At 40.1% G+C, this 16,731-nt stretch overlaps 1 protein-coding gene across 2 annotated transcripts in view; it reads right to left on the minus strand.

The window, feature by feature from the left end:
- hycc1 (hyccin PI4KA lipid kinase complex subunit 1) overlaps window positions 1-16,731 on the minus strand; it is a 39,884-nt gene that overhangs the window by 18,996 nt on the left and 4,157 nt on the right. For both annotated transcript variants that reach the window (XR_008384537.1, XM_053612641.1), the window contains exons 2-3: window positions 3,462-3,543; window positions 2,238-2,339 (exon numbers count right to left, since the gene is read on the minus strand). Coding sequence is in view for 1 of the 2 variants with exons in the window: in XM_053612641.1 (XP_053468616.1) it covers window positions 2,238-2,339; window positions 3,462-3,512 (153 nt within the window). In the remaining variant the exon portion in view is untranslated. The remainder of the gene's footprint in view (window positions 1-2,237; window positions 2,340-3,461; window positions 3,544-16,731) is intronic.

The raw sequence follows: 16,731 nt of genomic DNA on the forward strand, positions 1-16,731 counted from the left end.
CTCTTTCCCTTCAGTCAGTCACAGTTTGTTTTCCCATTAGTATTACAGTCTCATGGGATGAAAGACTAGCAGACTGTGTACCAGTTTTCCGAAAACAGTACCACAGTAGACGCTACACTGAAAAAAAAAGTTCCATTATAACAGGTACTATTGAATGAGACACGTTATTGTGTATCCTCATGACAATACATAAGCTCACGAGTGCATAACATTACACGTTAAATAAGAACACGGTCATGGCATCACATATAGAACAAAATCCATTAATAAATAAGTGATTTATTTTTCTTCCTATAACATACTTTGACAATTTCTCTTCAATATGTTTCAACAAATGACACAAATGTTTTTATTCAACCTTAAATCTGGTCTTTTCTTCCAGATTATCTTCCTGTAATGAGCATGTAATCTAAGCGAAACGTGATTTCCTCACATGGTCAACGTCACGCTTTGATGGAGTTGTTGGAGAACTATGCACTGTAGTACAATCAGTTCCTTCCAGGTTTTCCAAATTGTGATCGCAGAAATTAACATAAATTCAAGCAAACTCCACAGCATTCTGAGGCGCTTGGAATTTTTCCAAAATGACCGAAGATTTGGGCCAAGACGTGTCATGTGACGTCATCAGAACGTGCATTCTGCCAAAGCCCTCTTCGAGTACAGCTAAAAAAAAGTCTCGTTTACCAACAAACACCAGTGCGAAAGGCTGTGCAAAACAATTCCGTGCAACTGCGATTTCGACGATTCAATAGTTTTACGCAAAAAAAAAAAAAAAAAAAATCAATTTTGAAAAAGCAAAATCAAGCATTTTTGGACTCTAAAAATAAATAAATAAATAAATAAAAGGCTAATTCAGTTTGAAATCAGATACCGGCTGTCAAAATGCCCATGATGCTCCTGCAACACAGCTGGATTATGAAATATTTATAAACAGTGGGGGAAATAAGTACTGAACGCGTCAACTTTTTTGTTTTTTTCCCCAGTAAATATATTTCCAATGAAGCTATTCACATGAAATTTTCACCATTCTTTGGTATTAATTCAAGAAATCCACACATACAAAGAAATCCAAACATTAAAGTCTAAAGATCAAGGTTCACAAGAGGGGCCCTTGAAATCTTCAAGACACTATGTTTAGAAGAATGGGCGAAAATCACACCTGAATACTGCGGCTGATTAATTTCTTCGTACAGGAAGTGTCTTGAAGCATCATTACAAACAAAGGCTTCTCCACGAAGTATTAAATACATTTCAGTTAGCGTGTTCAATACTTTTTCCCCCGTTTCATTCCGTTTTATTACACATAACTTCGTTTATGGACTTTTATTTATGGATTTCTTTATAAGTGTAGATTTCTTGAGTTAATACAGATGTCTGGTTAAAATTTCATGTGAATAACCTCATTGGAAATATATTTACTGAAAAAAAATATTGACACGTCCAATACTCATTTCCCCTACTGCACCATTCCCCCCCCCTCGTTTCTCTTGTGTGTAATCAGACTTTAAAATGCAAGAACTTTACTCTTGGTGGTTGAGACGTGTGCAATCCAGGAAAACCTGTGGTTTTCAGAACTACCTGTAGTGCAAAAATGGGTTTTCCCCAGGCAGCCATGCATATATTTGGGCCATGACGAGCTTCAGCTGATTGGCCAGCTTCACCTCACCAGTCTCTCTGGAGCTTTTGTGTATAAAATGTCATATTTCTCCAAGATTTCCACCTCTATGGAGATAAGTGTGTGTAGGTGTATGTTGCCTTTCCAGAAATTTGTGTTTTATCAAACTGAACCAATTCATGTAACATTCGACCGTGTTCTATATCCACGTCTCTTCCCAAAACACTGACTGTTGATATTAAATGATCTTTTTTTATATTGGAAAGAGACGGATAAGCCAATACGGCCGTGTCTGCTTGTGTAACAGCTTGAGCAGGATGTCCGTGTGCGTGTTTGTGTGTGTCCCTGCAGATGGTGTACTGATGGAAGCCGGTGAAACATCGTGATTAGGGCTCTTTCACTGGACTAGACTCTTAGATCAAGCGTGGACTAAAATGGAAACTTCTGCCCCGAGAGTTGCAGCTGATGCCAGCCTGGAGAAAGAGAGCTACAGCCCACACACAAACCCAACACGCATTTAAAAGATCCATCCATCCCCTCTGGGTTTCTTTCATACAACACAAGCAGGAGAGAGTAAAACACAAATGTTTTAAACACCACCACAAAAGAGCTCGAGTCTTACATCGCTGTAGTTCTCTCGGATAACTTTATAGAGTGCCGGGACCAGTGAAGTCTTTTCCTTCAGAGACGCAGCATAGCTGGAGATGGCCGTCTCAGGCAACGTCTGCAACACAGCAAAGCACAGCAGAGTGAGAGGTCACAGAAAGCATAGCATTTGCACAATCATGCACGGAGGAGGGAGAGAGAAAAAAAAAAGGAGAAAAAAAAAAAACAAGACACTGCTAGGAGACCAAATTTTTTTCCAGAGAGAATTACTGGTTTATTAATTTGGTGGGTTTGAACTAAAAGGCAGCTTAGAAATGAGACGGGATGCAACACACTGCTATAGATGAGCACTTGGGAGTTAAAGGTGCACTGGGTAAGATTACTCTGACTATTGTGATGTTAAAATTCTGAGCTCCTATGAAAAATTCACAATGATGCCAGATTTTTTTATAATATTTTGACATTTATGAAAAGGAGGAATAATAATAATAATAATAATAATAATAATAATAATAATAATAATGTGCAAATCAGCTAAGTTACTGTGAGCTGGTCAGTAAACTATAATTCACTATCCAGAGAATATTGCAGATTTAAATCATACAATTTAAGACTGCCCAGGCCTAGTACAGCACTTCAGGCATACAGGCAGACGTGTAGAGGCAGGTCTGATGGACAGCCCAGCTGTAGTGCTTCAGGGGATTTCCAGAGGATCTCGTTTCAATATGTCACTCTGTTCTCCCAGCCTCCCCCTTGCTTCTTTTTCAGAAACCATCCTGCCGTTAAGCTTCCGCCTCCACCTCCATGCCTACAGAGAGGATCCTTCTGCTGAACACTTTAGTAGCCATTAGCACTTGAGGGGGTGTGAGTGAGAGTGAGTGTGTGTGAGGAGAGAGAGAGAGAGAGAGAGAGAGAGAGAGAGAGAGAGAGAGAGAGAGAGATAAAGAGCGTATTAAAGAGTTTAACAGAAATGAATAAAAGGAAGGAAGGAAATGACCGAGAGGCACAGAGAGACAGAGATAGAGAGAGAACGAGTGCATGTTTAATAGACACTGAGGCTGTAAGGAGTGTGATGGAGACGCTCCAGGCATCAAGTAGTCTCTACGCCCACCTGTGTCCACTCCACCAACACAACGTGTATACACACACAGACAGACAGACACAGAGAGAGAGAGAAGAAAAAGAAAAGAAAAAAATAAATAAAAATAAAATAAAAAAAAATAAAACAAACACACCTCACCTTGTACTCAGACAGCCATTCCTCCACCATACCTTGGTCCATGGCCAGCATTGTTCCTCATCTGGTACAAAGAACCTTCAATCTGCAAAAAAAAAAAAAAAAAAAAAATTCTAACACACACATTACAACAAAACACACAAAAATCCAAGATGCCTAATCTGATCTGATCTGTAATCTGATCTGAATTCACTTCATGCATGATAAAGCCTTTTAACCCCTAAATATCTGAGCGTTTCTCTACAAAATCTAAAAAATAATTCGTCTACAAACATTAGTAACAGTGTACAGTATTTTATTTGGCAATAACTTGTATATTGATTTCAATAACAGCTGGGCGATATGACAAAAATATCATAGCAGGATTCTTGAACTACGAGACACATCATGACGTATACGTACAACCTCCAGCAAAAAAGAAATAAAAATCACACAAAAAAAGTTTGACGACATTTTATTCAATGTCTACAAGACATGCAACTTTTATATTAAAAATATCTATTTTATATAAACAAAAATGCTTTTTTTTTAAAAACACTAAACAGGAGAAAGTAATTAAAATAAATTTTTAAAAAAAACTTTTACTCTCTTACACTCTTACAAAATATTAAGATCAGATGCTTCTAGTCAGTTAGTAATTAAATTCATATTTAAAAATATCATTTAAAAAATACAAAAAAGGATATCATGATGTCCATGATATCTCAGCAAAGCATAACACGAGATAACTGATGATAATATCTGTATCAGAGCATCCGATCGCACAGCTCTAAAACACATTTTATTTATGAAATAAAAGTTGTGTGTGAACTTAGGAATGTTAATATATAAAAGACTCGACCGTTTGTTAAAAAAAATTAATATTTTGTTAGGACTGAATCATACTTACACTTATTACATTTATTTATATTTACAATGTACAGGATTTATGTGTCAAAGAATTTTACTGTGAAGTGCTTCATTTTAAAAGCAATTATAACGCGTAGTCATTTTGAAAGAAAACGCTATCAGACGGGTAGAAGCTAATAATCAAGTTTTCATTAGAGGTATCGGAAAAGAAAAACGTGGCATCGTGCTCCGTACTCAAACTGTTTCGTATTTAACTGCATTAGAAAATTAACTGTCCTGGAAATCTGTGTGAACTTTAACCCACAGAACATTTTCCTTAAGGTCACTGACTCCAGGGCTTGGCAATACATCAATATAATATCCATATCGTGATAAATGATTATGCGATACATTTTTCTGAGATATCGTTGGTATGGTGATGTATTTTTTTTTAAACATTTTTAATAGTTACAATTTAAAATGGTACTGAACGGATGCTGCTGATTTGACTTTTTTTTTAACTTAAATCTTCTTTGTCTCCGTAGGGAGAAGACAAGACTCTGTCTTTCGTCAAACTGTTTCGCAGACATTTTGTTAGCTAAATGATATATTAGAAATGTCCTCGAGTATCGTGATATGATATTTGTGTCATATCGCCCAGCCCTAACTTACACTTAGAAATCGATGTACTTCCGTAACCACCCAACACACAGTTCAGTTACATCCCAAAGGGCTTCCTGTTACCTACATATGCTCACTACCTAGGGTATAACTACAATGTGTGCTGCCTACATAGCACAGATTATGAACGTGCCAACAAAAATGCACCACTAACACTTGCTGGAAATGGCCTACCGATACAGAAGATATTACTTCCTCTGAAAATATTTCTCCAAGAATTCTTTGGATTTTTTTAAAAGGAGGTCCAGGTCATTTCTAAAAGAGAAACAGACGACGCACGTTCCTCCAGACGGAAGACGCAAAAAACTGTAGTATACTAGAATAAACGTTTTCCCCGCTCGGAAGATTATTAACTGTTCAAATATGCATCAAGCAACTTAGACATTTAATTAGGAAATGTGATTTATTTGGTAACCACAACAGCTTAAACATCCAAATGTGGATCTTCTGTCTTCAGAATACAGAACTATTAGGATAAACCAGGTAGGGAGATCTGCGCTGACGTTCAGACCCTCAGTCTCTAGCCAGAGCTCCAGACAAGAGCGGCATTTCAGCACAGCATTACTGTTCCAAGTCCATTTAACACACACACACACACACACACACACACACACACACACACACACACACACACACCAGATCAACATTAACAGTATTAGCGCCGTTCGCTCCACAGCCTCCACTTCCTCTCCGGGGAGCAGTGAAATGAAGTGGAGCTGTAATGAGAGCGGTTTACCTGCAGCGTCCGAGCATCGCTCAGCCGACACACGATCCTGCATCACACACACACGCAACACACCGCTCAACAAATCGTCACGGATCTGAGACAGGACCACGGGGAGAGAGAAACACAGTGCAAAAACAAGTTCTGGTCATAAAGATGTTACATTGTGTTGCTCATGGAAAGTAAGCGAGGATGTACAGAGACTCACGGGCGCAGCACTGGAGAACGGTGTCACTCTCCTGAATAAATAAATAAACACACACACACACACACACACACACACCCCTCAGTCTCATGCCCTAATGATGCAAATCAAAATCCTCTCACTCCTTTAATCTCACAGCAGTACCTGCAGCTGCACTCACTCTCTCCATACATCCTCCTTTCACGTTTTAACTCAAGCGCCACTGCTCTTACCTTCTTTCCCCTCTTTTTCCTCCCACCCTGAAGAGACGGAGAGACAGAAAAAGAGCGCGTGCGTGAGAGAGAGAGAGAGAGAGAGAGAGAGAGAGAGAGAGAGAGAGAGAGAGAAACAGAAAAGAAAAAATCCTCACAGTGGCACTTCCCCCAGGTCACTGGCATTGCATAAGAGTGTATACAACACAATGTAATTAAAGAGAGAGAGAAGAGAGAGAGACAGACAAACAGACAAAGAAAGCTTAAGAAATGGACAAAGAAAGAGGATGTGAGAGAGAGAGAGAGAGAGAGACACACACACACACACACACACACACACACACACACACACACACACACACAAAGAGAGCCAGAGATAGCATAAGACAGAGAGAGATTATTGAATTTGCCCCACATTAGTGCATTAATTACTGGGTTAAAGTGAACTGAACATTTTTTCTCTGTACAAAGTACCAGAACTTACGTCACCTTTGCCATCAATAGCGAACGTTCCAGTTGTATGGGTTTGGTACTTGCTTAAGGTTTGTACAAATAAACACACTAACTACTGGGTGGGGCTAGCAGCACTGTGTGCAGGTTGACACGCGTTCACAACGCAACTAAACGTCATTCATACATTCAATCGTTTTTAAATGAGCGCGATTTCCAGTGACAGGACGCAGAGTAACTATCAGACGTGGAGAAGTTAACGCACGTGAGACGTGAAGTCGTTTGTTGACTCTAAATGGCAGCGATGGACTGTGACACACTTCCTTTTTCCCCCTGCTGTGAAACATTTTCCATGAGTCTGAATCCACATACTTGTTCCTATTTTCAGTAGATGATGCTCAGCTTTGTGAACAAGGGGAGAAAATGACTTGCCCAAAATAAAGCAGCGCCCAAACACTTTAAGCCTATCAAATAAGTGAGAGAAACTGTTAAGAGCAGAACATTGTGTTCAGTGCATTGTGACACATGACATGCTGCATCAATGCAACTTACTCATTCAATACTAAATAAATAAATAAATAAATAAATAAATAAATAAATAAATATCTATCTATCAAAGCTGCTGCTGGTGTGAACAAAGCGTAAAAAACTTACAATTATACTAAACTGCAGTAGACACATAATTAAATAAAAAGAAACAGCACACAAACATGATTTTTATGCACAAATATACTTTAGTTTTCTGATTTTATGGGTTGCCAACTTGTGCCCCAAACAATCCATGGTAACCGACTTGGAAAGAGTCTGATCGATTTTCCCGAGACCCGATCTAGACGCGATCCAGTGCTTCGGCTTGGAGAAACACGGATGCCCAAAGCAAGCTTATAATTGTATGGCTAGTCACAAAATTTTAGAAACATAGAAAGAGCTACGTTAACTATTCCTGCACGATTAGCGATTAGAAGCGTACAAGATATGAACAATATCGTTGCCCAAGTTTGGACTTTTCCCTTTTTGAGGTTTTCCGAGTGTTGAGCACAATGGATTGCCGCATTAATCTTTAGAGAATTATTCTCAATTTGCCATTTTTTCATAAACCAGTAGTGTTTCGATGGCAGATTTTTTTTTTTTTATAAAATGTTCATTTAAAAAATAAACAAATAAATGTGGATAATTATGTGCAGCTTATGTTAACCATTTAGCCAAACAGAGAAAAGAACAGTGTTGGACCGGGAGTTTGAACACCACAAAATGATCATTCTAACAGTTAGTAAATTGGAATTTATATAACCATACACACCAAGATGATGTTCATGATGCAATTAGGCACCAAATAAAAACCTGCTCATACCAAACTTGCACTAAACTCTCCACACATGCTACCGAAGCTACACTAATGCCAGATGCTCCCAGAGTGCACTAGGGCAGAGGAAAAATAGCTTTAAAATAATGTTTGAGTATTTGTGTGTATTTCAACCTAGATGATGGTTTTACAGTCTGTAGTTCTGTTCTTAGGAAAAGGACGAACTGCTTCCTGCTGGAGATTTTCAAGCTTCTTAATGCAGTAATATCAGGATGAGAAATAATCTGTATAAGCAGGGTTAATTACATCTTAGATCGGCTGATCTGTTGCCAGCAAAACTCTCAACTATTGCGGATGCCGACGGATTTTCTCAGAACCAAGAATCTCTGAAATCTTTCACTTTGGTTGCACATAGCACACACATTAAGCAGGCCAGAAATCGAAAGCATTTGCTGTAGGGTCAGTGGGAATGGACACATACTTTTCCAATATTGGTCCCTGACTTTCACAAGTAGATAAAAAAAAAAAAAGCATTTGTAAACACATACAAATACCTGAGATAAGCAGAGAGCCAGGATTGCTGAAGAGTCAAAAACAAGAACATCAAGAACAAGAAGAATCAAGATCAATAAGGAGAACAAGAATCAAAAAGAAGGAAATCAAGAACTAGAAAAATCAAGGAGAAGAAGAAGAAGAAGAAGAAGAATCAGGAGGAAGAAGAAACAACAAAATGAGAAAGAACAAGAAGAATCAAGCGGAAGAAGACAAACTAATAATAAAAAGAAAGATAGGAAGATGAATCAAGAACAAGAATCAAAAAGGGGAAAAAAAATCAAGAAGGAAGAACAAGGAGAAGAATCAATAACAATACAATCAAGAAGAATCAAGATGGACATAATATAAAAACAGTGTTTTGTGAAGTGTTTTTGTTTTCTTCAGTCTATATATGCAGAATAAAATCACACTTGCACATCATAACTCAATCTTTCAGCACTCAACATCTCGGTCATGTCAGGTCACATTTACAGCTTGCAGGTCAAAAAAAACAAAAACAAACAAACAAACAAAAAAAAACAAAAAAAAAAAAAAAACACACCCCCCCCCCCCCAACAGGTTTGATTCATTTGTTTACTCGGCTGGTCTCAGGACAGTTGTTTTGGTCCTACACTCGAGTGTGACTGCCGAATTCACAGCTGTGCAAAAAAAACAGGACCCAAGGGGGTAAACACAATGGCTTGAATTAAATAGCACACATGAAAACACTGTAGGGAACTAGGGGAATTTTGTTCTGGGAACGAGCCAGATGCCAACCAGGAAGTCTAGCTCATTTTTCTTCCAGAAAGTGTTGCATGTCTGAGTCAAGCAGGGGGACTTCAGTTTTGTCCATCAGGATTTTATTAACTTATGAAAGAAGCATGGAGTTAGATCTAGATAGACGTTTGCATTCCTGCAACACCATCGGTATTCACAATAGGAGTGTTGCACTGCACCTGCGAGTGTTAAACACGTTCGAGAATTAGACCACAAGGCATAGAGTACCTCCAAAATCTTCACTGCGATGCTCAATGATGCACAGCATGACGATAACCCTTGCACAGACAGAAGATACTGCACTACAGATAGTTTGATGGCAAACCATTCAACCATAACCAAGGTCCACATCGAAAGACTACATGCTGCTCTCCTTGTTGACAGTGCACTATACACCAGTCCCAAGCCAGACATTCAGCATAGTTTGGACCTGTTTGCCACCACTCCCATCAACTTTGGTCTTATGATCAGCATAAGAAAAAAAAAAAAAAAAAAAAAAAAAAAAAAAAAAAAAAAAAAAAAAAAAAACACCAGAAGGAATGATCAGGCTTTACAGGAGCTAGCTTATATAAGAGTCCGTCAACAGACAGACACTAGCATGTATGGATAAATTCACCTACATGGGCAGCACTCGTTCCAGATGTGTCCACATAGACGATGAAATGGACACCGGAATCGCGAAGGCCAGCATATCCTTCAGAAGGCGGAGGACGTCTTTGTGTAAGAGAAATCCCGTAAGGTTGTCAACCAAGCTGAAGGTATACCGTGCAACTGCCCTGTCCACTCTGCTGTATGCATGCGAGACGTGGACTGTGTACCAGCGTCATGCAAAAAAAGCTCAACAGCTTCCACCTCTGCTGCCTACTTAAGCTCCTATGCATCCAGTGGCAAGACAAGATACCAGATACTGAGGTTCTTAGCTGAGCTAGCATGCTAAGCATCTTCACACCACTGCGCCAGTCCCAGCTTTGTTGGGCTGGACACGTTACAAGAACACCCAACAAGACACCCCAAACATATTCTCTATGGCAAGCTGATGTCTGGTGCACACTCCTGTGGTGGCCCGAGGAACCAATTCAAGAACTTAAACATCAACCGCGCATCATGGGAGTCACTTGGCACAAGACAGACCAGCCTGGAGTAATGCCATCACCAAAGGTGCAGAAGCCTATGAGCAGCAGGGAATCCAAACAGCACAGACGAAGTGCTCGGCGAGAAAGCCAGAGAGGGCAATACCCAGACCACCCCAGACTCTTCAACCCTGTTTCCCCCTGTCCATACTTGCATCAGAACCTTCTGTGCAAGGATTGGTCTCATCGGCCACCTCCGCACCCACCCCAACCCTGACTGATTATGGTCCGACTTCCCTCCGGACTTACACGTGGAATGATAGATCTGTGAGAAGAGCGCTAGACCTCCGAGAAGAGCGCTGGACCTGCGAATGTTAAACCTGCAAGCGGGAGTGCTAGACCCACAAGCGACCCCTGGCCAAGGATAGATGTGGCATCAGCGGTATTCAAACTCGACAAGCTGAAAGCTCTACAAATGCACATTCAGAAATCAGAAGGTATTTAGAGGTGAACAAAAAAAAAAAAAAAAAAAAAAAACGCCTCTGCACTTAAGCAGACAATTTCTGACCTTTAAGTAATTAGCACAGATGACTCACGCAAAATCCAACCTGGCAACATGACAGAACAATAACACAGCCGGTTTTGATTTCTGCTTCAACTCCTCCTCCTGTCTCAAACCTGTGTCACCCGTTTTTTATTTCTTCTCTTCTTTTCTATAGACAAATACTAAACATGCAGGCCTGCACAGATTCCACCCTTTTCTCTAAAACAGTCTCCCATCAAAGACTTTCCGTTTGGCACCATCAGGTCTCGTTCTACATGCAACAGCCTCACCCTTGATACATATCGAAGCAATGCAGAGCAAGTGAAAACTCCTAGGATCTGTTCTGGTGACCAAGAAGGAATAACTGTAGAGCAGCCTTCTAATAAAGAGAGGCCCTATAAGCCCCTCTAGGCTGGAGGCTGGAGAGAGAGAGAGAGAGAGAGAGAGAGAGAGAGATTTGTGTTGAACTCATTTCCATTTCTAGAAGACTCGCCATTAATCCCTAGTCACCTCATCAGCTCAGTTGAAAGAAAAAACAAGTAAAGTGTATGATTAATTTATGACAGGATGGGCCTGTTGTGTGCATGTTACATGTGTATTGGCCTTGTGCCCAAGTAAAGCAGGAAAGAGAGCTTCTTTACACAAGCGATCTGTCAGGTTGTGTGAAAATCACTTGACAACCTGAAACTCAGCATAAAGCCACCCATGCAAGCTTACGGTGGGCATGCACACAGACAAAAACCACAAACCAACTTCTCAACATGAATAACAAAACTGCCCTACAATACAGATAAATGCATCTCCACAACCACTGTGTGTGTCATTATAGCAAAAGCAGGTTATAATTGGCACATTAATCCTAATCTTAATTCTCCTCGAATTTTTTATTTTTTTTTTTAAACAGTGTAAGAAAATTCACAAAGCCTTTTAACACTACAAAAAGACAGAAGGGTAGTCCGGGGAACTCCTGTAACCAAGAGTACTTTGAGTCTAATGCAGAGCAGAACTGAGACTTTTGGTTCCGAGGGGCATGTAAATATGGAACCATTCGTAAAATTCCTTCATTCAGAAACACAGTGATGGAAAAATGGAAATAAACCTTGTAAATTAAGATGAGTTTAGCACACAGACCCAATAACATGTTAGCCAAATACTGGTAATATGCATTCGCAAAACTCTGGGCTAAAGAGTCCTTTAGTGAAAGTTCATCTCCACTACTCCATAAATAGCTTTTAAAGACGTTTATGGTTGGGGATTAATGGTTAATTCTTCTTTTAGAAAAGCAGCAAACGACCATTCATTTTCTATATGTGCGCAACAATGAGCCATGATTTCAGCGACGACGACAAGCATCATGGTGACATTTGGTCGCTGGTGCCTCCAGTGAGTATACATAGCTAGTACAGTTAGTACGCTTTGCTAATCTGCTAACACAAAAACACAATCACAAAAATCTCAACGAAATGATGAAATGACCGATTTTCAGGAAATAATGTGCTTTAGAATCCTAAATAAGCTACTAAATAAACACCAACAGACTGAATGGGGGTGGGGGTTAATATTAGGAATACCGTATATAACTATTTTTATTCTCCACTGTCTATTCGTCAGAATTACTTACATTACATCAGCAACTCAAAGTGCGTCAACTTCATTTCCAAGCTTATCAAGAGGTCAAACATTCAAAACAAGAACTCCCAAGAGTTGGAAAAGGTCCTTGTACCATCCATACATGCTGAGGACTAATGCACGAAGCACTGCAGCACTCTCGTCTCGTTTTATATAACCACATCAGTCCTGAAATAGCGCACCACACGTCATATTATACACAAGAAAAGTGGAGCATGGACGTCCATCCCGCGACGGTGAAAGAAGAGACACTTTTACGCCATTTCCCAGAATAAATTCAGCGATTTTTGCATTGAGTGGGCTCCGTATCCTTCGCCACATAAAAGGCCTCAGAAGCAGTCACGCTGCCACCATTCATATCCTGCGGTGTGTTTTTTTTCCCTAGAAGACACAGTCATTACTGTGTTTCTTCTGACTCTGATGACAGAGCATGCACTTACAAAGGCCTAATTACACCAAGTCTCTCTGGGTACGTTGGCAAATCGGCCAATTAGAGCAGTGTGGAGCTAATGACCTGACCGATCTCGATCTCAGTGTTCAGCACTTCTAAACCTCTGACAGACAGAGAACGTCGTTAATAACTTCCTATGAAAAATGCTTGCATCTGTCAAAAAGAAGACGCTTCAATGTTTGATCTGCAGGACGAGAAGCACAAGACATGGCCCCCCATTTCCAGCAGACAATCTTGTTATGGCTAATGGAAGCAGCATACTCATTTGTGGAAGAACAGCATGTAGATATATTTACTATTATTTAAATTAAATCTTATTGTTCGGAGCAATACAGCTTTCGATTCCTGAACTTTCCACTGAGAAAACACAATTATGTCCGAGTTGACTTTAGAGCTTGGTCCCCTAAATATCATAACTTTGTTGCTTAACGTGAGTTGTGATTTCCACCACTGTATCATGGGCCCCCTGGCAATGCTTCAAAAAGCCCCAGAGGTCCCCGGTCCCCATTTTGAGAACCGCTGGTTTAAAGAATCAAACATATGTGATGAGTCAGGACTGATGTGTGCAACCAAACACAGTGACTCTACTTCATTCAGTATACCAGCCAGTGGTCACTGCATAACTCATGACAGATGGTGACTTGGAGACTAAACACACCAAAACATTCGGTCCAGTGTGACTCATCTGTGCTTTGTGGAAAGAACAGCAAAGTGTTTGGAACACATTTCTCAGATGCAAGGGAAATGAGTTGCATGGCACAATGGTGAAGTATCTGAGATTCCATGCTAAAAGAAGAGCATCTGGTTTAAAGGGCTAAAGTCGCCTCCCCTGCCTGGGCCAATCTGCAGCTCCGACTGTGTCTCTCCACAGGCTCGGAAATTGGCAGGCTGGCTAATGAGAATGGATGAGATAGTAATGAACAGAAAAGACAAGCAGAGACCTTATTAAGGCCTGGCGTTTGACCTTCTAAGGGCCTGTCATTGCTGCGTTGCCACCCAAGGATCAATGAGCGCATATGGAGTGCTACGATTGCTCATGCAGAATAATGAGAAGGTCAGTTTTAGTTGTAAAGAAGCTACAATATGAAAGGACAGTCCTGGTTTTACATACTTGTGCTAATCTATATAATTAACAGATACACGTTGAATTTACCTGATACGTAGGGTGTTATGTTTGAGGTTTCAAAGTTAGTCACAGTGTATGGTCAACATTTTCCATCCGTGTTTTTATTACCCAATCAACTTCCTTACTACACTGCGTTCATGCCATCTGCCCTCCGGAAAAGCCTGGTCAACCCATCGACTCTGAAATACATGTGTGTTTATGCATTACAATTCATGGTAGCCGGTTTACAAAAAGGCATACGGAAGTGCTGTTTGTTCTTTCAGCTTCATTAAACACTAGTAATGTCACGATACCAAAAATCTAGTAGCCGGCACTGATACCACCAAAAGTACATGATACTCGATACCAAGGTGGTCCATTGTGGCCCATTCGGAGGTAGTTTTTAACATTGCAATGTGTTAGCGTCGTTAACAAATAACAGGCTATCGCTAACATTACATGGAGCATAACGTTAGCCGGTCTCACGGCAACAATGCCATCTGCCTCAAACAAACATAATATAGGACCGTCTTTCAGGTGCTTCGCCAAATTCCAGGTGTTTCCTTGCTTTGTTTGAACTGAACGATAGCATCGGTTGCACACCGGAAACCGATACTAACTTTCCTCTCTTCGAGTCGGGGCGGAGCTAAACTTGTTAAGGTAAGCTAATCTTCAGTAGTTTTTCCCGTGTGCTTGTAGGCATTCTTCTTCTTCTTCACCACTTGTGGACCGACTAAAACACTTGCGCATATTTGCTGCCCCCATCAGGTCCGGAAGAATTGCAACCTCGGTACCTCCATTAGAAACGGGCGTTTTAACAATGATGGTACCGACTTGGTAATGAAGAATCGGTTCTCGTGACATCCCTATTAAACACATCCTTAAAAAAAGCCACTTGCATCCAACAAAAAAGAAATCAGCAGGAGGAATGGAGGGTAAGAAAAGTGGACAGACCAGTTATTTAATAGAAGCCTAGATTGCATTAAGGAAATATCCATCCATTTTCCAGACCGCTTATCCTACACAGGGTCGAGGGGAGCATATCCCAGTGCCAACCCATCAGAGGGCACAATCGCACACACACTACAAACATTTACAACAACTTTACTCAAAGACTGATGAGGCCCAATGTAAGAGAAAAATATCTTCTAAGAAAGAGCAACAATTAGGGCATTTGATCTTTCTGTGAGATATATATATATATATATATATATATATATATATATATATATATATATATATATATATATATAAATAAATGCACACAACAGTCCCCCCCTCTGCACCCCCCTCCAAGCACGGGGAGATCATGCAAACTCCATGCACACAGAGCGGAGACAGGATTCAAACCCCCAAACCCAGAGATGTCAGACATGCTGTATTCAAACAATAATACTGGGACTGACATGGTAGGCTTACCAAATAAAAGGGCCAGTAAGTGAAGGCACAAAATAGGTGCAACTAATAAACTGGAAACCAAGTGTATATCCGGAACTGTTTATGTAAAGAATTACTCACTTCAGTAGTAACTTTATACCATATACAACTAACAAGTATTTACTCATTAACCGAACTCCAGAGATTTTTTACAATGCTGTGATTGATTAATGTATTCTCTCCCTCCGTCTCTGTACAACGTCCACAATCTCGTCTGTGAAGCATTTATCTCGATTTGCTTGCCAAGAGCAGGGTTTTCAGAGGGCTTAGGTGCTGACTGGGTTGCGGGGGGTGGTGAAATTATCCGAAGGAAATTTGAAGTTTTTCCATGTAGTTTTCAACTATTATCCTTACCATATTTGTGAAAGAAAGCCGGCAACACTTACTGTACTTATAATCAATAGTCTATTCATTTCACCAAATAACATGTTTGAGATTTAACGGAAATAAAAGCCTTTTTATGTTCATTCGGCTTGAAGTGCTCCGCACAAACACTTAGGTGCTAAGCCTTTCTACAGCAAGGAAAACCCTGAAGAAGTACTTCAGCTGAAGCTCTGAGCTATGACATCAGGATTGCATAAAAAAAAGAAAATGGAAAAACTGGGATTGGTGCATGATTAAGGCTGCGTTTTTGAATCCCAGTACCACCAAGGGTTAGGCATCATCTTCTCTTTAGGTCCCTACAAGCAGCTATACCTTCAAACAAATACAAAAAACAGTGCACAAAAATGGAAAGAATTTGTATTTTTTTTTTTTTTTTAAATAAATAATTTTTTTTAAAAAGGAGCATATCTACTCGTGCCATGATTTCTGTCCAGCTTTTTCCACTGATGTCATTTAAGAATTTTTCCATTTCACTGGAATACTACTTCTGTGGAAGAAGCACCAAAACCACAAACTGCTAAGCTGAACTGCTGCAAGAACACACTTCCTTAACACGCTGAGAAAAGAAGTGAACACAGACCACACGCAGAAGACCGCCACACTGCAGACACTGTTTAGTGCTGGAAATGGAAAGCAATTCATCCGAATGTAATAAGACTAATGAGGCACGTAAAGCGCAGCAGTCTGAGTGCAGAGCAAACAGCGGCATGTTTACTTTTTCACTTAAACTTTCGTGGAACACGTGAACGCGTCGCCATAGCAAACAAGTCCCCCCCCCGCGCTCTGCTTTTCTGCTGTAAAATCCCGGCCGGTGTGTTTGGGGATACTGGAAGCAGATGGACGCTGGATCATGTGTCCATCAGTGTGTGGACTAGAACTACATTTTTTATATTATATTATATTATATTATATATAACAATAATAGAAATTCCTAAGAAAAAACATCATGAAGCCAAATCA

This window comes from Ictalurus furcatus, chromosome 24 (assembly GCF_023375685.1).
Source record: "Ictalurus furcatus strain D&B chromosome 24, Billie_1.0, whole genome shotgun sequence".
Classification (NCBI taxonomy): domain Eukaryota; kingdom Metazoa; phylum Chordata; class Actinopteri; order Siluriformes; family Ictaluridae; genus Ictalurus; species Ictalurus furcatus.